This window comes from Anomaloglossus baeobatrachus, chromosome 7, assembly GCF_048569485.1.
Source record: "Anomaloglossus baeobatrachus isolate aAnoBae1 chromosome 7, aAnoBae1.hap1, whole genome shotgun sequence".
Lineage (NCBI taxonomy): Eukaryota > Metazoa > Chordata > Amphibia > Anura > Aromobatidae > Anomaloglossus > Anomaloglossus baeobatrachus.
Window position 1 is genome coordinate 226,109,391 of NC_134359.1, and position 19,389 is coordinate 226,128,779.

General features: G+C 47.6%; 1 protein-coding gene across 1 annotated transcript in view; it reads right to left on the bottom strand.

Moving 5' to 3' along the window:
* Positions 1-19,389, bottom strand: part of LOC142245308 (uncharacterized) — a 452,975-nt gene that overhangs the window by 198,165 nt on the left and 235,421 nt on the right. Inside the window, exons 30-31 of the mRNA XM_075317926.1 lie at positions 9,885-10,073; positions 6,041-6,180 (exon numbers count right to left, since the gene is read on the bottom strand). Of these exons, the coding sequence (XP_075174041.1) occupies positions 6,041-6,180; positions 9,885-10,073 (329 nt within the window). The remainder of the gene's footprint in view (positions 1-6,040; positions 6,181-9,884; positions 10,074-19,389) is intronic.

Here is a 19,389-nt window from a genome sequence, read left to right on the forward strand (position 1 = left end):
TCTCATCTATAAAAAAAAAACTTGGGTTAATAAGAGCAATTAAGCAGCACTTCATTGAACGGATAATTAGCTACTGTATTTTATCTATAGTGCATTCAGGACAAGTAAATTAGAAAGGCACTAGCGCTTTTCATTTACCTGATGTGAGGAGGTATTTTACCCCGGTTGAGGATATTCTTATAGAGAATATGTATATGTAAATATGTCCTCTGCACTAGTAGAACAGCATGCTACACAACTGCATTTACTTTGTTTTTAAAGTAAAATAATAATTAGAGGCATAAGTATTTTAAAAGAATTGTTGTCATGATTCACCTTCAGGAATACTCCGCTGCCACGCCACGTGCAAATAGGCGTTGTGCTTAATAGTTCAGACCAGTGGCATGTTGCACTGCTGGTTCGGACTGTGCACTTGTAAAAGGTTGGATTAGGCCTATGTGCTGCTGCCCTGAAGACACTGATTGTCGTTACAATAATGTGAACTGTGCTTTTGTATGTAAAGTGTTTATGCATAAAGTAGAACTGTGGCCATCTAATGGCTGGATTTTAGGTACTGCTCCCTGGTGTCCAGAAAAGGCACGGAACAGTTAATCTCTGTGTGTTGCCCAGGGGAGGAGAGGCCAGCTGCAAGGAACAGCCTGACTCCATCTGAGTTTAATCAGTAGAGTAGTAGTTAGGGCAGAGTCACACTTGCGTATGACTCGCACGAGTGCAATGTGAGAAATGCTGTAGCTCAGATCTGCAAGTTTTTCCCCAGGTCTAAGGTCTAGTCTAGGTCTAAGAGCCATGTGCTCGAACCGCATCTGGTGTGCGGTTTAAAGAACCTTCGGATTTTTCCTGACTCAGAGATGGTATACTTTTGTGACATATCTTTATTACAAGAAAAATATTCTCTGTATTTTAAAAAGTTTTTCATTAAAGCTGTGTTTTTATGGAAACGTGAAGCTGGATTATTCCTTTGTTCACAAGTTTTTCACAAGCCCTACTTGCACCCATTCAAGTGTATAGGTCCAAGAGAAATATCGGACTGCACTCAGATGTTATCCAAGTGCAGTGCAATATGCGCACAGGTTGACAATGGAGGAGATAGGGAGATTAACCCCTCTCTCTCCTCTGCAGCGCCCGCCCTCTCCTCCACAGCTGTGATCCGATCACAAGATCAGATCACAGTCACATATCCCTTGGCTCACGCTCACAGCAGCGCTTGAACCGACGGTCATTAGCATATTGCATCCGTTGCTCTCGCATCGGATGCCATACGCTAATGTGACTCCAGCCTAAAGGGTGCTTTACACACTTCAACATCGCTAGCGATTGCTAGCAATGTCGTGCACGATAGCACCCGCCCCCGTCGTTGGTGCGATATGTGGTGATCGCTGCTGTAGTGAACATTATCGCTACGGCAGCATCACATGCACATACCTGCCTAGCAACGTTGCTGTGACTGGCCAACTGCCTCTTTTCTAAGGGGGCAGTTCATTCGGCGTCATAGCGACGTCACTAAGTGGCCGCCCAATAGCAGAGGGGGGGGGGCGAAGATGAGCGGGCCAAACATCCCGCTCACCTCCTTCCTTCCACTTTGCCGGCGGGACGCAGGTATGGTGAGTTTCCTCGTTCCTGCGGTGTCACACATAGCGATGTGTGCTGCCGCAGGAATGACGAACAACATCGCTACTCACCAGTCAACGTTTTTTGGTGTTGGAGCGACCTCTCCAATACCAACGATTTTTAACTCTTTTGCGATCGTTTTAGGTCGCTCAGAGGTGTTACATGCTGCGATGTCGCTAACGACGCCGGATATGCGTCACAAACACCGTGACACCGACGATATATCATTAGCGATGTCGCAGCGTGTAAAGCACCCTTTAGAGTTTAGAAAGCTGTACTAGCGGATAATATAGTGAGCAGGAGAAGTGTGCAAACCAGTCAGATACCTTAGGCAGAAAAATAAGGGTGAGACCTCACCCTCAGGGTCAAACTGGGAATGGAGCACATATCTAGGACTCCAGTCTGGGATGGGTAGAGGGTCACCTTCGTCCTGCAGTTGTAAGTACCAGGCCCGAATTCTAGAGAGGTTTCCCGGTCATTGGACAGACTTCATTGGCATCAGTCCTAAAGTGGATGCTTGGCATAAGTCTGGGCGAACAGGTCCACACTAAAACCATTGTTGACATGGCAAGTCTGAAGGCTGTCGACAATGTTATAGAAAATAGGTCCCTGTGGGTGGGATGAGATGCTGGCTAGTGAGGACTATATGACTTAATTGTGTGGGATTATGGTGCCATGCAGTGAGGAAAAGGATGGACAAATATCAGTAGTACCAGGAGTGATGGCGTAGTCTTAAGTGAAAGTTTGGCTAAAAGTCGAATATACTGAACGTGTTCAAGTATTGTGTCTGCTGTATTGATATGTTGGAAGTACTGCGTGAAACTCATAGTAAATGAGTGTTCAAAAAGAATCCTGAATTTGTCTTGATGACTCCCCAGCGGAAGTATCCTGGTCTGTACGATGGCCTAGTTACAGGTATGGCTTGCACACGCAAAGACCAAACACCTAGCCAGCATCACCACAATCCCTTCCACCTTGCTCTGTGGGGGTGGCTAGGGCGAGAACCACTGAAGGAGGACTGCTGTTGAGCCTCTCGCCCGCGATAATCGCCCCGCGCTACCCCCACTACATGCTCTCAGATGCTGCAAGCAACTTTGCCTCTGCATCATCAGAAGAGTGCAAGAACACTGAAAGTAGCCTGATCCAACAATCATGTTAGCTTCCTCAAGACTGTGCCCTGCCTTCTATACAAATTGCCTCTTCAGAGAAGAAGAGGACTTCAACTTTAGTGCCACCTACTAAATTTAGATGGCACTTGAGTTCAAGTGGTCTTCATCTCTGAAGAGACAATTTCTATATTTAATTTCCCAGAGGAGCATTGCATGGCCTATAAGTCACCTTACATTGGCATGTTAGAAATGTCACTCTCCACAAGGAGAAACAATACCCCTTAGTTCCTTCCCTAGAAAAATGACTACCACTGATAGACTTCAAAGCTAGCCTTTGAACAAGGCAATAGGCACTGAATGTAAATTTAGAGCCTTAAATTCTACTCAATATAATATACTAGCTGTAGTACCCGGCGTTGCCCGAAATAGTAACTGTCTCTCTGTTTCTCTCCCAGTCCCTGTCTCTCTGTCTTCCTCTGTCTTTTTCTCGGTCTGCCTCTTTCCCTGTCTGTCTCTCTGTCTCTTTCTCCATCTGTCCGTCTCTTTCCCTATTATTATTATTATTATTACTACTATGTGTCTCTCTATCTCTTTTCCTGTCTCTTTACAATCTAAGCTTAATTGGCAAGTGTTAAGGCCCCGTCACACGCAATGACGGATCTAACGATATATCGCCGGGGTCACGGATTCCGTGACGCACATCCGGCATCGTTAGCGAAGTTGTTGAGTGTGACAGCAAGGAACGACCATTAACTATGGAAAATACTCACCTTATCGTCCATCGTTGACACGTCGTTCCTTTTTAAAATATCGTTGATTATAGAGGACGCAGGTTGTTAATCGTTCCCAAGGCTGCACACATCGCTACATGTGACACCCCGGGAACGATGAACTGCAGGTTACCTGCGGCCGCCAGCAATGCGGAAGGAAGGAGGTGGACGGGATGTTACGTCCCGCTCATCTCCGCCCCTCTGCTTCTATTGGACGGCCGCTTTGTGACGTCGCTGTGACGCCGAACGTCCCTCCCCCTTCAGGAAGAGGATGTTCGCCGCCCACAGCGACGTCGTTATAGAGGTAAGTACGTGTGACGGGGATTAACGACATTGTGCGCCACAGGCAACTAATAGCCTGTGACGCACAAACGACGGGCGTGGGTGCGATCGCTCATGCGATCGCACGATATATCGATGTGTGTGACGCCGTCTTTAGTCCTGTAGTATAGTTTCGATCCTAGAGGGTAAGTTGAGTAATATAATAAATTAGCCAGGCTAGTATCCAGAGAAATGGTAGAGACCACTGATAATCTAGATTTGCCTGGAACATGGAACTTTCAGGGATTATACTCTTGGACAATGAGACACAAAGGACAGGTATAAACGATATCTATGAACCATCAATGAACTTCATTGAGAATGTAAAACTTTAAAACAGAATTGAAATATAATACAGAGCTGCATATTGGCATACAAAGCTCCAATGACCTTGAATTCCTTCATGCTTAGGTCAAATAATACAATTCAGCCACCACTAGGGGGAGTAAACTGTGTCTGCATTTATACTGCTAGTATTGAACTGCTCTTATGGTATTTACCTCGCTGTGATCAGGACGGATTAGGAGACAAAAATAATTGGATATTTTACACCCAGAATATTTTACATTTCTAACCATGTATTTTAAATACTCACTGAACTTTCAGATAACTTGATCTCATATGACAGATAATGTACTAAATTGCAATCTACAAATCACTTTCTGTTCTAATAATTGTTTTACCCCGAGTGTATATCATATGAACCGAACAGAATTTTACCCTGTTTAACAAATAATGAATGTTTCTATTATATGTTAGCAAGCAAATATTTTGAAAGCCATGAGACATTGATGCAGAAAGTATACTGGGAATTTGTTTGGGAATGTTTCATGATACATAGGAATAATTTTTATTTGCTAATATTGGTATATCCCTTTAATGTCTATTTCTGTAGGGAAGGATAATAATCAGCAAATCATGGCAGTGCGCAAAGAAATTCAGCAGTTTATCAGAGTGTAAAAGTTCAGAGCAGTAAATTCAGAGCCGGGGATGGAGAATGCTAGGAGCATTAGAAAGTATTGGTGAAATATGCCTTGCTATATTAGCCAGAAAAGGTTTCTTGAGGCTAACTGCAAATCATCTGTCATTTATCCGGTAGACTGAGTAATTGTAACACTTAGTAATATCATTAAAGCAAATATGCATTATAGAAGTGGCTTAGCAACAAAAGATGGTGACTGCGGGTGAATAGACTGTTGTGATGCTCGTGGACGTCCGGTGTTGTCAATCAGATGTGTGACTACTAGAGATGAGCAACTCCAAGGGTCGATGTTCGGACCTAAAACAGACTTTTCCCAAAAGACAGAGATCGGGTTTAGGGTTCAGGTGCTTTATGTATGAAAATCAGTCACCCAAGCATTGCTGTATTCGGATATGATGGGGCTCGGCCCAGTACAAGCTGCTTGCAGTGTTTGATCGGCTCGCACAGGGAGTAACAACAGCATGATGAGATGAAGTGTGCAGCCAAAAAAAAAGAAAATCCTTGCCCACCCTTCCCCGGAAGTAATCTGTATATGGCTGGTTGCATGTAGGTGGAGAACCGAATTGCCCAATCAGTGACTTTAGGTCAAGTCCAGGTCCCAAACCGAACTTTAAAATCCGGCTGCACCCGCCGAACCAAACTTCCACAGGTTCGCTCATCTCTAGTCACTAGGACTTCCAGGTCTAGGGGCTACCTTTTTTTTCTTCCAATATGGACAACCAAGCTGGTATAGGGAGTCTCGTATGCCAGGCAATGCTTCCTGTAAAAAGGGTATGCAAACCAACTCTCATCCAAGAAGAAGAAAACTCTAGTGCCAGCCATCGGATGTTTTCTTTCTTTTCGAGCAATGATGATTTATATACTTTTTCCACAATTTTCAATCACAGTTGCCTTGATTTCTAGATTTATTTTTTTATTGTAGCGTATTGGGGTCATAATGCTGTGCTGCTAACAGAAATATCAGGGATGACAAAACTGTAAAGTCACACTTAAGGGGGCACAACGCCAAGATTGATGATGACCCATGATATAATAAACCTGTTCTCTACCCGAATGCGCTTTACAAGGATATGCGATCGTCAGTCGCCAATACTAGTATACGGTTTATCAGACTTTTCATTTTTTCAATATGGTCCATAAGGAAACATAAACAAGCTGTAATAACACTATATTACTGTATGTATTAGTGCGGTATAACACATATGTGCACAAAGAAAGTCAAAAGTAAGGATTCTGTGTAATAAATATACCTGAAATGTAGAAGTCCGCGTTTCTGATAGAACAGAACTTCTTTTTTCACATCTTCTATTTGTCCATTCAGTTGTAACACTAAAGGGGGGTTCTTCTGACCGACCCAAACGGATTTAATTAGAAAATTAGATTTCTTTGGCTACAAAATGAAAGAAGAATCTGTTAATTAGGGAACATTTATTTATATAATTTTGTATTTAAAAAAAAAAAAAAGATGGAGAGGAAAGTTTGTTAAAAAACAAATGATTTAATATGTATGAGTATAAGTATAAATATTAGTGATGAGCGAGTATGCTTGTTACTACTCGGTACTCGCACGAGTATCACTGTACTCGGGCTACTCGGCGGGTACCGAGTAATTTCGCGATACTCGTGCTGTACTCGTGGTCTTCATCTTTGCATGTTGGCGCTCTTTTGAGAGCCAGCCCTCATGCAGGGATTGGCTGGCAGACCACTGCAATGCCACAGCCCTGTTAGTTGTGGAATTGCAGTGATTGGCCGGCCCGCACAGCGTGACCGAGCCTTTATACCGGCCGGCGCGCTGTGCTCTGTACACAGCCATCTCATATTCCCTGCTTTCCACGCCCACAAGCGCCTATGATTGGTTGCAGTGAGACACGCCCCCACGCTGAGTGACAGGTGTCTCACTGCACCCAATCACAGCAGCCGGTGGGCGTGTCTATACTGTGCAGTAAAATAAATAAAGAATTAAAAAAAACGGCGTGCGGTCCCCCCAATTTTAATACCAGCCAGATAAAGCCATACAGCTGAAGGCTGGTATTCTCAGGATGGGGAGCCCCACGTTATGGGGAGCCCCCCACCCTAACAATATCAGTCAGCAGCCGCCCAGAATTGCCGCATACATTAGATGTGACAGTTCTGGGACTGTACCCGGCTCTTCCCGATTTACCCTAGTGCGTTGGCAAATCGGGGTAATAAGGAGTTAATGGCAGCCCATAGCTGCCACTAAATCCTAGATTAATCATGTCAGGCGTCTCCCCGAGATTCCTTCCATGATTAATCTGTAAATTACAGTTAAAAAACACACACACCCGAAAAAATCCTTTATTAGAAATAAAAAACAATAACAAAGTCCCTCATCACCAATTTATTAACCCCGACAAACCCTCCATGTCCGGCGTACTCCACAGTCCTCCAGCGTCGCGTCCAGCTCTGCTACATTCAGGTGACAGGAGCTGCAGAATACACCGCCGCTTCTGTCAGCTTCACACAGCAACTGAGGTGAGTAACGCGATCAGCTGCTGTCAGTCAGGTAACTCACGGCCACCGCTGGATCCAGCGGTGCCGCGATTAACCTCAGTGACAGCAGCTGATCGCTATACTCACCTCAGTTGCTGCATGGAGCTGACCGGTGCGGCGGTGAGTAGCGCGATCAGCTGAGCTGTCACTGAGGTTACCCGCGGCCACCGCTGCATCCACCGCTGGATCCAGGTAACCTCAGTGACAGCTCAGCTGATCGCTATACTCACCTCAGTTGCTGCATGGAGCTGACCGGAGTGGCGGTGAGTAGCGCGATCAGCTGAGCTGTCACTGAGGTTACCCGCGGCCATCGCTGCATCCAGGTAACCTCAGTGACAGCTCAGCTGATCGCTATACTCACCTCAGTTGCTGTGTGAAGCTGACCGGAGCGGCGGTGTATTCTGCAGCTCTTGTCACCTTCATGCAGCACAGCTGGATGTGACGCTGGAGGTCCATGGATTACGCCGGACATGGAGGGTTTGTCGGGGTTAATAAATTGGTGATGAGGGACTTTGTTAGTGTTTTTTATTTCTAATAAAGGATTTTTCAGTTGTGTGTGTTTTTTAACTGTAATTTACAGATTAATCATGGAAGGAATCTGGGGAGACGCCTGACATGATTAATCTAGGATTTAGTGGCAGCTATGGGCTGCCAATAACTCCTTATTACCCCGATTTGCCAACGCACTAGGGCAAATCGGGAAGAGGCGGGTACAGCCCCAGAACTGTCGCATATAATGTATGCGGCAATTCTGGGCGGCTGCTGACTGATATTGTTAGGCTGGGGGGCTCCCCATAACGTGGAGCTCCCCATCCTGAGAATACCAGCCTTCAGCCGTATGGCTTTATCTGGCTGGTATTAAAATTGGGGGGACCGCACGCCGTTTTTTTTAAATTATTTCATTATTTCACTGCACAGTATACACACACACACCGGCTGCTGTGTTTGGGTGCAGTGAGACACCTGTCACTCAGCGTGGGGGCGTGTCGCTCTGCAACCAATCATAGGCGCCGAAAAGCAGGAAAGCAGGGAATACGAGATTGTTTAATGAGCGGCCGGCTTTTTCAAAAGAGGAAAAGCCGCCGGAGTTTAGTGAACAGCTGTGCAGCGCCGCGGCAGTGATCGGGGAACGGTAAGTAAGAGAGAGGGGGGAGAATGACCGACAGACTGTGAGAGGGGGACAGACAAGACAGAGAGAGACCGACAGAGCGAGACCGACCGACGGGAGATAGAATGAGAAAAAAAATGACCGACATCGCTAGTAAAAAGCACAAAACGTGCGTTTTGGACATCGGAGTGCCACACAATGTTTTACGTAAAATCTTTCATGTATTAATCTCAAAAAGTAACATACACCAGCTCTATCTCACTATTGGGTATGTGCCCTTAACATTTCCGCCATGAAAATTCATTTTGGTGTCATTTTGGAAGGTTTTCTGGTGAGTCCGTAAAAATGGCGTAAAACGCGGACAAAATTGTTCACAGCTGTGACTTTTGAGTGATAAATGCTTCAAGGGGTCTTCCCCATGCTGTTGCAATGTCATTTGAGCACTCTTCTGAGACTTTTGTGACATTTTTAGGGTTTCTACATGCTGCCGGGGGTCATTTCAGAAAAATACTCGGGTCTCCCATAGGATAACATTGGGCTCGGTGCTCGGGCCGAGTACACGAGTATCTTGGGATGCTCGGCCCGAGCCTCGAGCACCCGAGCTTTTTAGTACTCGCTCATCACTAATAAATATGTATGTGTGTAAGAAGCAGCGCTCTGACAGTATATACAGCCTGTGACTCATTGCAACTTCTCTGCAGTCTTTCTGGGAAATTAAAGCTAAGATCAATTTAATCCGGTCGTTATTAGGAACCATGTTTCCATCTGTAGTATGATTGTAGTAGCCCAATCTGACCGGCTAAACTTGATCTTAGGCTATGAGAGAATTTTTTTTAGCCACAATAATTTAGAGAATCGGTAGATCTGCAGCAGAGCAAAGTGATTGTATCAAAACTACAGCAAGCAACCCGGATACTCTCAGATGGGGTAGCAAAAACTGGTGACAGATTCTCTTTAAAGACGCACAATAGTTGGAGGCCATGGTACAGTATTTGCTACAGGACCCAGTAACTTTACAAAGGAATTCCCATCTCCAAGATTCTATCCCAATATTTAGTAGGGGTAATTATAATAATATTAGCAAATACCTCCGATTAGAAATGTAGTATATTTCTCCTGATATAGTCATGTCTCTTACCTCATGTGCAGGGCATTGCAGCTTAGGTATCTATGGTTACGACCACTCAGTGACAGCTGCTTGGGCTCATAAACCAAAATATACCTAAACTGTAATTCCCTGCACATGAGGTAAGTGACATAGCTAACCAGGAGGACTATACCACATTTCAAATTGGAGGCATTTGTTAATATTATTATTATTATTATTATTATTATTATTATTATTATTATTATTATTATTATTATTATAATACCTACTACACATTGGGATAGGATCTTGGAGATGGGAATGTGCCACCATTTTGCATAATACATGTATCATATAAGAATGGATGAGCTTAAAATTTTTAGCATACCAGATCTGTAATCCAATAATCCACTGTGACATTAAACTCTTGTTTTGCACCCTTGATCTTGAAGGAAATAATCTTCATTTTGTCACTATTTTCCAGGTGGATCTCATTCTTTATCAGCTGATTCCACAGTGACACCATTTCACTGTAACTTCTGAACGAATTGCCCCCAATAAAATTTACAGTAGAAGCCTATGTAAGAGATGAACATTGTTATTCACATCATAGGAAAAAAATTCCAGCCAATCAGTGACGTAAAGCATCACAATGATCACAACACTATAATAGAAATGACACCTTTAATGCATTTACTATATACTAAATAGTAATTTTCAGTGTACAGTGGAGGTCACTAGAGAAATCAATGGGAATGCCCATTTTTAACCATATTATAAAGCATACTGCTATGATTTTGGACACAGGACATATTGGGCGGCATGGTGACTTAGTAGTTAACATTGCAGCTGTGAGAGAATACAAGCCATTTTTTCTTATAGAAACCTGTGGCGCCCCAGGACCTGGTCGCCACAACAGCATTGCCCCTCCAAAGGGTTAATGCTGAGCCTGGAGGTAATTGGGAGGTCTATTGGCTAGTAAGTTTAACATCTAACGCAGTTCTCCCTCAGACCAGCAGGGGGAGCTCTGAACCTGGAGTTCCAGGGAGCATTCCATAAGTCTGGCCTGAGGGAGGAGTCAGTGTTCAGTCTGTAGAGAGAAGTGATAGGAAGCAGACGCAGAGTAGTGCTGTCCTGTGGAACTGGGGCCTAGAGCTGAAGCAGCTTGGCCCAGTGAGGCAGGAGGAGCAGAGAGGCAAACAAGAGACTCGGACATCGGAGTCTGTGGCCACCAGGGCCTAAAATACTCCCTGGTAGCCGAATCCGAAGGGCAGGAGAGCTGCAAGCACCTGGCCCATAAACAGCCCGAAGGTACAGCTGCATCATCAGGGCCCGGTGTGGACTCCAGCAGAGAAGCACCAGAGAGGGCCTGTGCAGCCTACCACAGAGGGAAAGGGACGTACCACCGGTCCCAGCAGCAAGAGGGCCATTGCTAAATCCAGAGAGCAGGGTTCTACCACAGCAAGGAAAAGAACAGGAGTAGGCCTCATACTCATCTTGCCAAAACGACAGCTCAGTTACTTCCAGGCCGGCCGGAGCCCTCTACCACCTGTAACTGTCTCCCAGGACTAACCGTTTATAAAGTAAAAGAGGAGAAGGTAAAGAGACTGTTGTTTGTGCCTGTTTCTTTCATGCCTGTCGGCCCTGCACCGTGTTTTCCACACAACACCATAGACTCTCACGAGCACCAACAGTGTCCCCGGGGCACCGCTCCACCTGTGGGGAGCAGTACCACCATTGCTGCCATATCATCACCCCGGAGGTCTCACACAGCAGCGGCGGCTTAATAGCCGCATACCACAGGTGGCGTCACGAACACAAACCCCAAGTCACCAGCCATATTTAACTGACACCCACCAGGGCCACGGAGTCGGGCCCCGCCACCACTGACTACCCCCGGACTAGTCCGGCCAGGCACCGGGTGTCCCATAGCCCTGGGGTGGGCGAGTCAACTTTGGCGTCACAAACAGGATTTCGTGCCCGGTCCCACCGGGTACTGTGCGCCTGCAGAAACTGTGCTTAAAAGACTGTGTTACTGTTTGCAAACTGCCGCCGCCATTAGCCTCGCTGAGCGCAGGAAGAAGGGGGGCGTGCCTGACAAAGAGCGCGAAGGGAGCGCGCCATCAGAGCAGAGCGCCGTTAACCCCGCGTGACCCAGAAGGGAATTTGAAAGGTGAACGGAGCCTGGTAAGGTTCACTAAGGGGGAGGAAGATGTCCGACACAGAGGGAGAGCAGGTGTCTGTGGTAGCTCAAGACGCAGCAGCACCGGCCGATGTAATCCCAGTCGCCGTCGCCCCAGCCCCCGCTGTAGCGCCGATAATGCCGATCACAATGCCGTACATCCCGGGAGCAGAATGGCTGCCGCAGTACTCCGGGGAGTCACATACCCTGAGCGACTTCAGAGAAAGGCTGCACAGCTTGTTTAGAGTGTATCCGCTGACTGAGAGCCAGAAGGTGGGCATATTAATGGGGCAGCTAGCCGGCGCGGCCCAGCGTGAAGTGAAGTCCTGGCCTGATACAGATAAAGGGACAGCAACCCAGATACTGGCCAAGTTAAAGAGTACTTTTGACACCCGCACCGCAGCAGAGATAAAGATGAGATTCTTTGGGTGCAAACAACGGGCCACAGACAGCATAAGGGACTATGCCTTAAACTTGCAGGAGGCTCTGAAAGCAATTAAACAGGTGGACCCAGAGAGTGTACGTGAAGAAGACAAACTCCTAACTGAGCAGTTCATAGAGGGGCTCCTGTCAGATACCCACAGGACCCAGCTGCGTATCATGGTCCTGCAGAACCCTGCTCTGGACTTTGCAAAGTTTAAGGACCAGGCCATCCGGGTACTGAGAGAATCTACACCGAATGACCCAGTACCCCTCCGGCCTCTTGCTATCACGTACCCCGGGGTGGTGCCTGCAACACGAGCCGCTGCGGGGGCTGAGGCGCAGTCCCTGGATAAGAATCCCACTGCAGAGCTCAGACAGCAGGTCCAGGAGCTGACCAAGACTGTAGCTGCCCTTGCCAAGACCATGCAGTCTCTACAAGTGACACCATCGCCTGCAAGAATCGAGTTGGCCTCCAGCCCAGATGACGTCCCATGGTTGCAACAGAGGAGGATTCCGCCGACCCGAGGAAAAGACACAGACCGGTATGATTCAACGGGACAACCGATCTGCCGCCGCTGCAGCCAGGCGGGCCACATTGCAAGACACTGTCCTTTAAATGGGCCGAGCCTGGGGCCAGGAGCCAACCCCCAGGTGTAAGGAAGCCCGGCTCAAACCCCAGTCGCAGCAAGTATGTGGGAGGAAGCCCGGTCCTTCCTATTGTGCTGGATGGGATCCCTTTGAATGCCCTCCTGGATACAGGGTCCAAGGTAACAACCATCCCTTATAAACTGTACATAAGATATTGGGCTGATTCAGACATTGACCATGGCCCAGATGATGATTTAACAATTGTGGCCAGTAATGGTCAGCCCTTGCCTCAAATTGGGTACAAGGAAGTAACCATTAAAGTGGGGCGGGTAGAATTGCCATGTCAGGGGATGATAATTGTAGATATTGATCGCAAGGAATCTAAAATTGTATTGCCGAAGTGATAATTTTGTTGCAGCAGGCGTCTGAAGGTGCCAGCTCCGGGCAGCAGCGTGCCCTACAGAGGGAGATCAGAGCCCTGATGAGGAGGCAGCAGGTAGAGCTGGCTGGAGGAGAAATTGGCAGTGTGAGGGTAAGTGACCCCCTCCCCATTGCAATACCCCCAAGAAGTGAAATGTTGATATGGTGTCGGGCAGCAATAGGTCTCAAGGGTCAAGATTACCAGGCCTTGGTAGAACCGGTGTATTCAGACAGCAGGCCTGGAGTCCTGATAGCCAGAGGGGTAGCAGACGTCCGCAAGGGAAGAGTGCCCGTCCGTGTCCTGAATTGTGGGGAGGAGGAAGCCAAATTGCCCCGGTACGCCACTGTAGCAAAACTGTACACTGTCAGTAACAATACCATCAAAGCAGTGGAACCCTTGATCCCGTCCGACCAGGCGGAAGACAATGGCTCCAAGGGACAGCTGGAGGACTGGTGCCAAAAATTACATGTGGGCACCGACTCCACCCCCTCACACCAAAAGCATGGGGTTTACCGGGTGGTACAGGAGTACGAGCGGGTCTTCAGCAAACACCCCCTAGATTTTGGGCAGGTAAAAGGGGTTAAACATCAAATCCCCACGGGTGATCATCATCCCATTAAAGAGAGATACCGCCCTGTACCCCCAGCACAGTATCAGCGTGCCAAAGAAATGTTACGGGAAATGCAGGAGGCTGGGGTTATCAGAGATAGTTGTAGCCCCTGGGCAGCTCCACTAGTGCTCGTAAAGAAAAAAGATGGTACAATGAGAATGTGCGTAGATTACAGACAAATTAACCGCATTACACATAAAGATGCTTATCCACTACCCAGAATAGAGGAGTCACTAACAGCCTTAAAGTCAGCTAACTATTTCTCCACCTTGGATCTCACCAGTGGGTATTGGCAGGTTCCCGTGGCAGAGGCGGACAAGGAGAAGACTGCATTCACGACACCAATGGGCCTCTGCGAGTTCAACTGTATGCCATTCGGGCTCTGCAATGCCCCAGGGACATTCCAAAGGTTGATGGAGTGCTGCTTGGGCCATCACAACTTTGAAACCGTGCTGTTGTACCTGGATGACGTCATAGTCTACTCCAAGACTTATGAAGACCACCTGAGGCACTTAGCAGAAGTGTTCGAGTCCCTGTCGGAGTATGGCCTGAAGATAAAGCCGTCCAAATGTCATCTCTTGAAGCCAAAGGTACAGTACTTGGGTCATGTGGTCGGCGCAGAAGGTGTGGCACCTGATCCAGAGAAAGTCACAGTAATCAAGGACTGGCCGAGACCCACCACGGTAAAGGAGGTGCGGCAGTTCCTTGGGCTGGTGGGCTACTACCGAAGGTTCATTGATGGTTTCACCAAGATAGCAGTGCCTCTTCAAGATCTCCTGGTGGGCCAGCCAAAGAAGGCTAAGAAGCAAAGCCCTCCATTTGAATGGAACAGCCAAATAGAAACGTCTTTTGTCTGGCTGAAAGGGGCTCTCACGGGAGACGAAATTCTGGCCTACCCTGACTACAGCCAGCCGTTTGTACTGTACACAGACACCAGCAACGTGGGCCTGGGAGCAGTTCTGTCCCAGGTGCAGGGAGGCAGAGAGAAGGTGATAGCTTACGCCAGCAGGAAGCTTCATCCCACAGAAAGGAATCCAAAAAACTACAGTTCCTTCAAGCTGGAGTTCCTCGCTATTGTTTGGGAAGGGACTGAATGCTTCAAGCACTATCTGGCGTCGGCCAAGTTCACCATCTTCACGGACAACAATCCGTTGACACATCTGGCAACAGCCAAGCTAGGTGCGTTGGAGCAGCGATGGATGGCCCGGCTGTCTAACTTTGACTTTACCATCAAGTACTGGGCTGGCAAGAAGAATAACAATGCTGATGCGCTGTCCAGAATGCCTCACTTACCCGAGTCTGGAGAAGACCTGGATGAACTCGAAGAGATAGAGTTACCGGCTTTCCATCACCAAGGTGTTTCCCAGTGTGAGCATGCTGTAGGAGAGAAGCGCTCGAGCCAGCACGAGGTCTCGGTCAACCCATTACTCCACCATAATTGGGAAGAGACACAGAACGGTGACCCGGCCGTGCGATTGGTCAAAGAAAAGCTAGCATAAGCTGAGACCCATCTTAGCCCAGATGCTCCAGAAGAAGCCCAGCAGCTGTGGAAGGAGAGGGGACGACTGTTCACCTACCAAGGCAAGCTATGCAAGAGATATGTCAACTGGCGAACGAATGAACTCGTCTGGCAGATAGTGGTCCCACAGAGGGATGCTCCAATGGTCCTAGCAGCTTACCATGATAAAGCAGGACACTTCGGGGGGAAGAAGTTGGAGACCCTACTCCGTGATCGGTTCTACTGGGTGCACATGAGAAAGACAGTCGAGAAGTGGTGCCGAGACTGTGGTCCGTGTAACCTGAGGCGGAAAGATGGTGCCAGCCAGAGGTCTCCCCTACAGCCAATTGTCACGAAGCAGCCCCTGGAGTTGGTGGCCCTGGACCACGTGAAGTTAACACCAAGCCGGTCCGGCTATGTGTACGCCCTCACCATTGTGGACCATTACTCTCGTTTCCTGGTAGTAGTGCCGGTGAAAGACCAGACAGCCAGAACAGCAGCTAGAGCATTTCAAGCATACTTTTGTCGACCTCACGGTTATCCGGAAAGGGTACTGACTGATCAAGGTCCTGCATTCGAGGCAGAAGTGTTCCGAGAGTTCTGTAACATGTACGGTTGTAAGAAAATCAGAACAACACCGTACCACCCCCAAACCAATGGATTGTGCGAGAAGATGAACCATGTGGTTATTGATATGCTCAAGACTCTACCTCTGGAAGAAAGAAACCAATGGCCAGAGAAGTTACCAGATCTGGTAGACCTGTATAACCATATCCCAGTAAACTCGACCAACTGCAGCCCTGCTTACTTGATGCGAGCAAGACCTGGCAAGTTACCTGTAGACTTTGAGATGGGAACTGTGTCACCTGAAGCAGTTCAAGAGATAGAAGATTGGGATACAGAGCGACAACAGCAGTACCGCAAAGTCCAGGAATGCGTAGAAAAGAGCCTGTCCCAAGCAAGAACAAGACAAGAGCAGAACTACAATCAAACAGCCCCAGCAACTCCCTTAGCACCTGGAGAACAGGTCCTCAAGAAAAAGCAGAGGGCGCATAAATTAGATGATCAGTGGGAGAATGAACCCTACACCATTATTCCCTCCAACTTTGACAATAGTAAGGTATGCCTCATAAGCAAAGACGAAGGCAGGACCTATCAAACAGTTTCTAGAGACCGCCTGAAAGCGTGCCCTGAGCGGTGCAAGATCCAAAAAGAAGTGGAAGAAATTCAAGAAAAAGAGGAAGAGATGATACAAACAATCCTTGGCAAATTCCCCAAAACTTGGACCCGAATAAATAATGCCATAGTGGTACCAGTCTTGACGTTCCCGCAGTTGGTCGAGCCAGAGACAGAAGAGGTTCCAGATCCACCTAAGGAACTGTCCGCCCCAACACAAGATGACATGCCAGCAGTGGAACAGGAGAATCAACCCCCTGTCAGTGGTGAACCTGTCATACCCTTGGCGACTCTCAGACCACGTAGGCAATCATCACGCATACCTATCAGGGTTAGGCCTACCTGTAGTGCTGAGGTAGAAGACACACCAAGTAGTCAGGGACAAACACCAGAGCTACGCAGGTCCCAACGCAGCACTCGGGGACAGCCCCCTCCAAGGTATAGAGAGTAAAAAGAAAGAGTACTTATTAGAATGTAAATAGTTATGTGAAATGTCTGTAATGTTGTGTATAAAATGTTTTTTTTTATGACTAAGTAAATGGACAATTGGGTCACTGGACTATGAGTGGCCAACACTTTAATTGTTCATAGTTAGCACCAGTGTGCTCAACACCCCTGAAGAAAAACCCGTCCGGCGTGCATAGAGTGGGGTCAGCAATGCTCTGACGCACGCCCAGAGCCTACGTTGGGGGTTTTATCGCGGCGGGTCCCCCATGGAGCAGTGTAATGGACACCCGGCAGGGAGCCACACTGGACTCTTATAGTTGTTTAAGGTTGTAACATGTTTTGTTTTGTTTTCTTCAGTCCGGGAGTACTGAGTTTAACTAAGGGGGAGTGTGGCGCCCCAGGACCTGGTCGCCACAACAGCATTGCCCCTCCAAAGGGTTAATGCTGAGCCTGGAGGTAATTAGGAGGTCTATTGGCTAGTAAGTTTAACATCCAACGCAGTTCTCCCTCAGACCAGCAGGGGGAGCTCTGAACCTGGAGTTCCAGGGAGCATTCCTTAAGTCTGGCCTGAGGGAGGAGTTAGTGTTCAGTCTGTAGAGAGAAGTGATAAGAAGCAGACGCAGAGTAGTGCTGTCCTGTGGAACTAGGGCCTAGAGCTGAAGCAGCTTGGCCCAGTGAGGCAGGAGGAGCAGAGAGGCAAAGAAGAGACTCGGACATCGGAGTCTGTGGCCACCAGGGCCTAAAATACTCCCTGGTAGCCGAATCCGAAGGGCAGGAGAGCTGCAAGCACCTGGCCTATAAACAGCCCGAAGGTACAGCTGCATCATCATGGCCCGGTGTGGACTCCAGCAGAGAAGCACCAGAGAGGGCCTGTGCAGCCTACCACAGAGGGAAAGGGACGTACCACCAGTCCCAGCAGCAAGAGGGCCATTGCTAAATCCAGAGAGCAGGGTTCTACCACAGCAAGGAAAAGAACAGGAGTAGGCCTCATACTCATCTTGCCAAAACGACAGCTCAGTTACTTCCAGGCCGGCCGGAGCCCTCTACCACCTGTAACTGTCTCCCAGGACTAACCGTTTATAAAGTAAAAGAGGAGAAGGTAAAGAGACTGTTGTTTGTGCCTGTTTCTTTCATGCCTGTCGGCCCTGCACCGTGTTTTCCACACAACACCATAGACTCTCACGAGCACCAACAGTGTCCCCGGGGCACCGCTCCACCTGTGGGGAGCAGTACCACCATTGCTGCCATATCATCACCCCGGAGGTCTCACACAGCAGCGGCGGCTTAATAGCCGCATACCACAGGTGGCGTCACGAACACAAACCCCAAGTCACCAGCCATATTTAACTGACACCCACCAGGGCCACGGAGTCGGGCCCCGCCACCACTGACTACCCCCGGACTAGTCCGGCCCAGCACCGGGTGTCCCATAGCCCTGGGGTGGGCGAGTCAAACCATCTTGCCTTATAAATGAATAATGTTATAAGGCTCAGCTAACACTGATGGGCAGGGAAGTTTCACATTTCTATACACACCCCTGCGGCTCTTATTGGTACATAGTTCTGAAAAGTTATTTCTTTGTTTGGGATACTATATAAATTGATCACATCATGTAACAAAGCAGAAAGCTTCAATACACTACAAAGTGTGTGTACTGTTATGATTTCCCAAGCGCTTGTAAAACAAATCTTATTAATTTGGAGTTCCAATGACATAGAAGAATTGTATTTCGCTCACACAGTGCTGGAGTCCTGGGTTCAAATCCCCAAGGACCAAGGACAACATCTGCAAGGAGTCTGTATGTTTGCCCCATGTTTGCGTGGGTTTCCTCCCACACTTCAAAGACATTCTGATACGGAATATAGATTGTGAGCCCCAATGGGGACAGTGATGATCACATCTGTAAAGGGAAATTAATGTGGAATTAATGGTGCTATATAAGTGAGTAAAAAAAGTAAATATCTATAGATCTTTCATCAGTATGAGATCTGATGACACTCAGACACCTCACCTATTCCCTTCACTTTAGCAGGGATAAACTGCAATACTAAATGAATGTATCTACTGTATTCTGCCCCATACACTGGCTACATCCGACACTGCAGGAGCAGATATCAGCTGATCACTTTAGGTGTCAAAACCTTTCCGATCTGATATCGGTTGTTGGTATGTTAATCCAGGACATGACCTTGACTAAACTGTTAATAGTTTAGGCAAATAATTATTCCTTCCCACCTTTGCACATGTTGTAAATGTGATAGGCTGCCGAGTGTTTGTGTGTTCTCCATGAGAGAGCCGCTGCCAGAAATCTTTGGCGGGGGCTTGTTTCACCAAAAAACAAAAGCATGAGTTGTCTAAGAGCCGCCTCATACACATTAGACTGTCAGCCAAGCTCACTGATATCGACGGGTTTAGCAAGCAATAGACATATCTGTAAGCTTTAACGGAGTACTGAACAACTGAACACTACTGAACAACCCCAACGCAATCAATTCAGTATCCAATTTAAAAGGGGCTGTCCGGCCTTAGTATACTCTATGTAATTGCA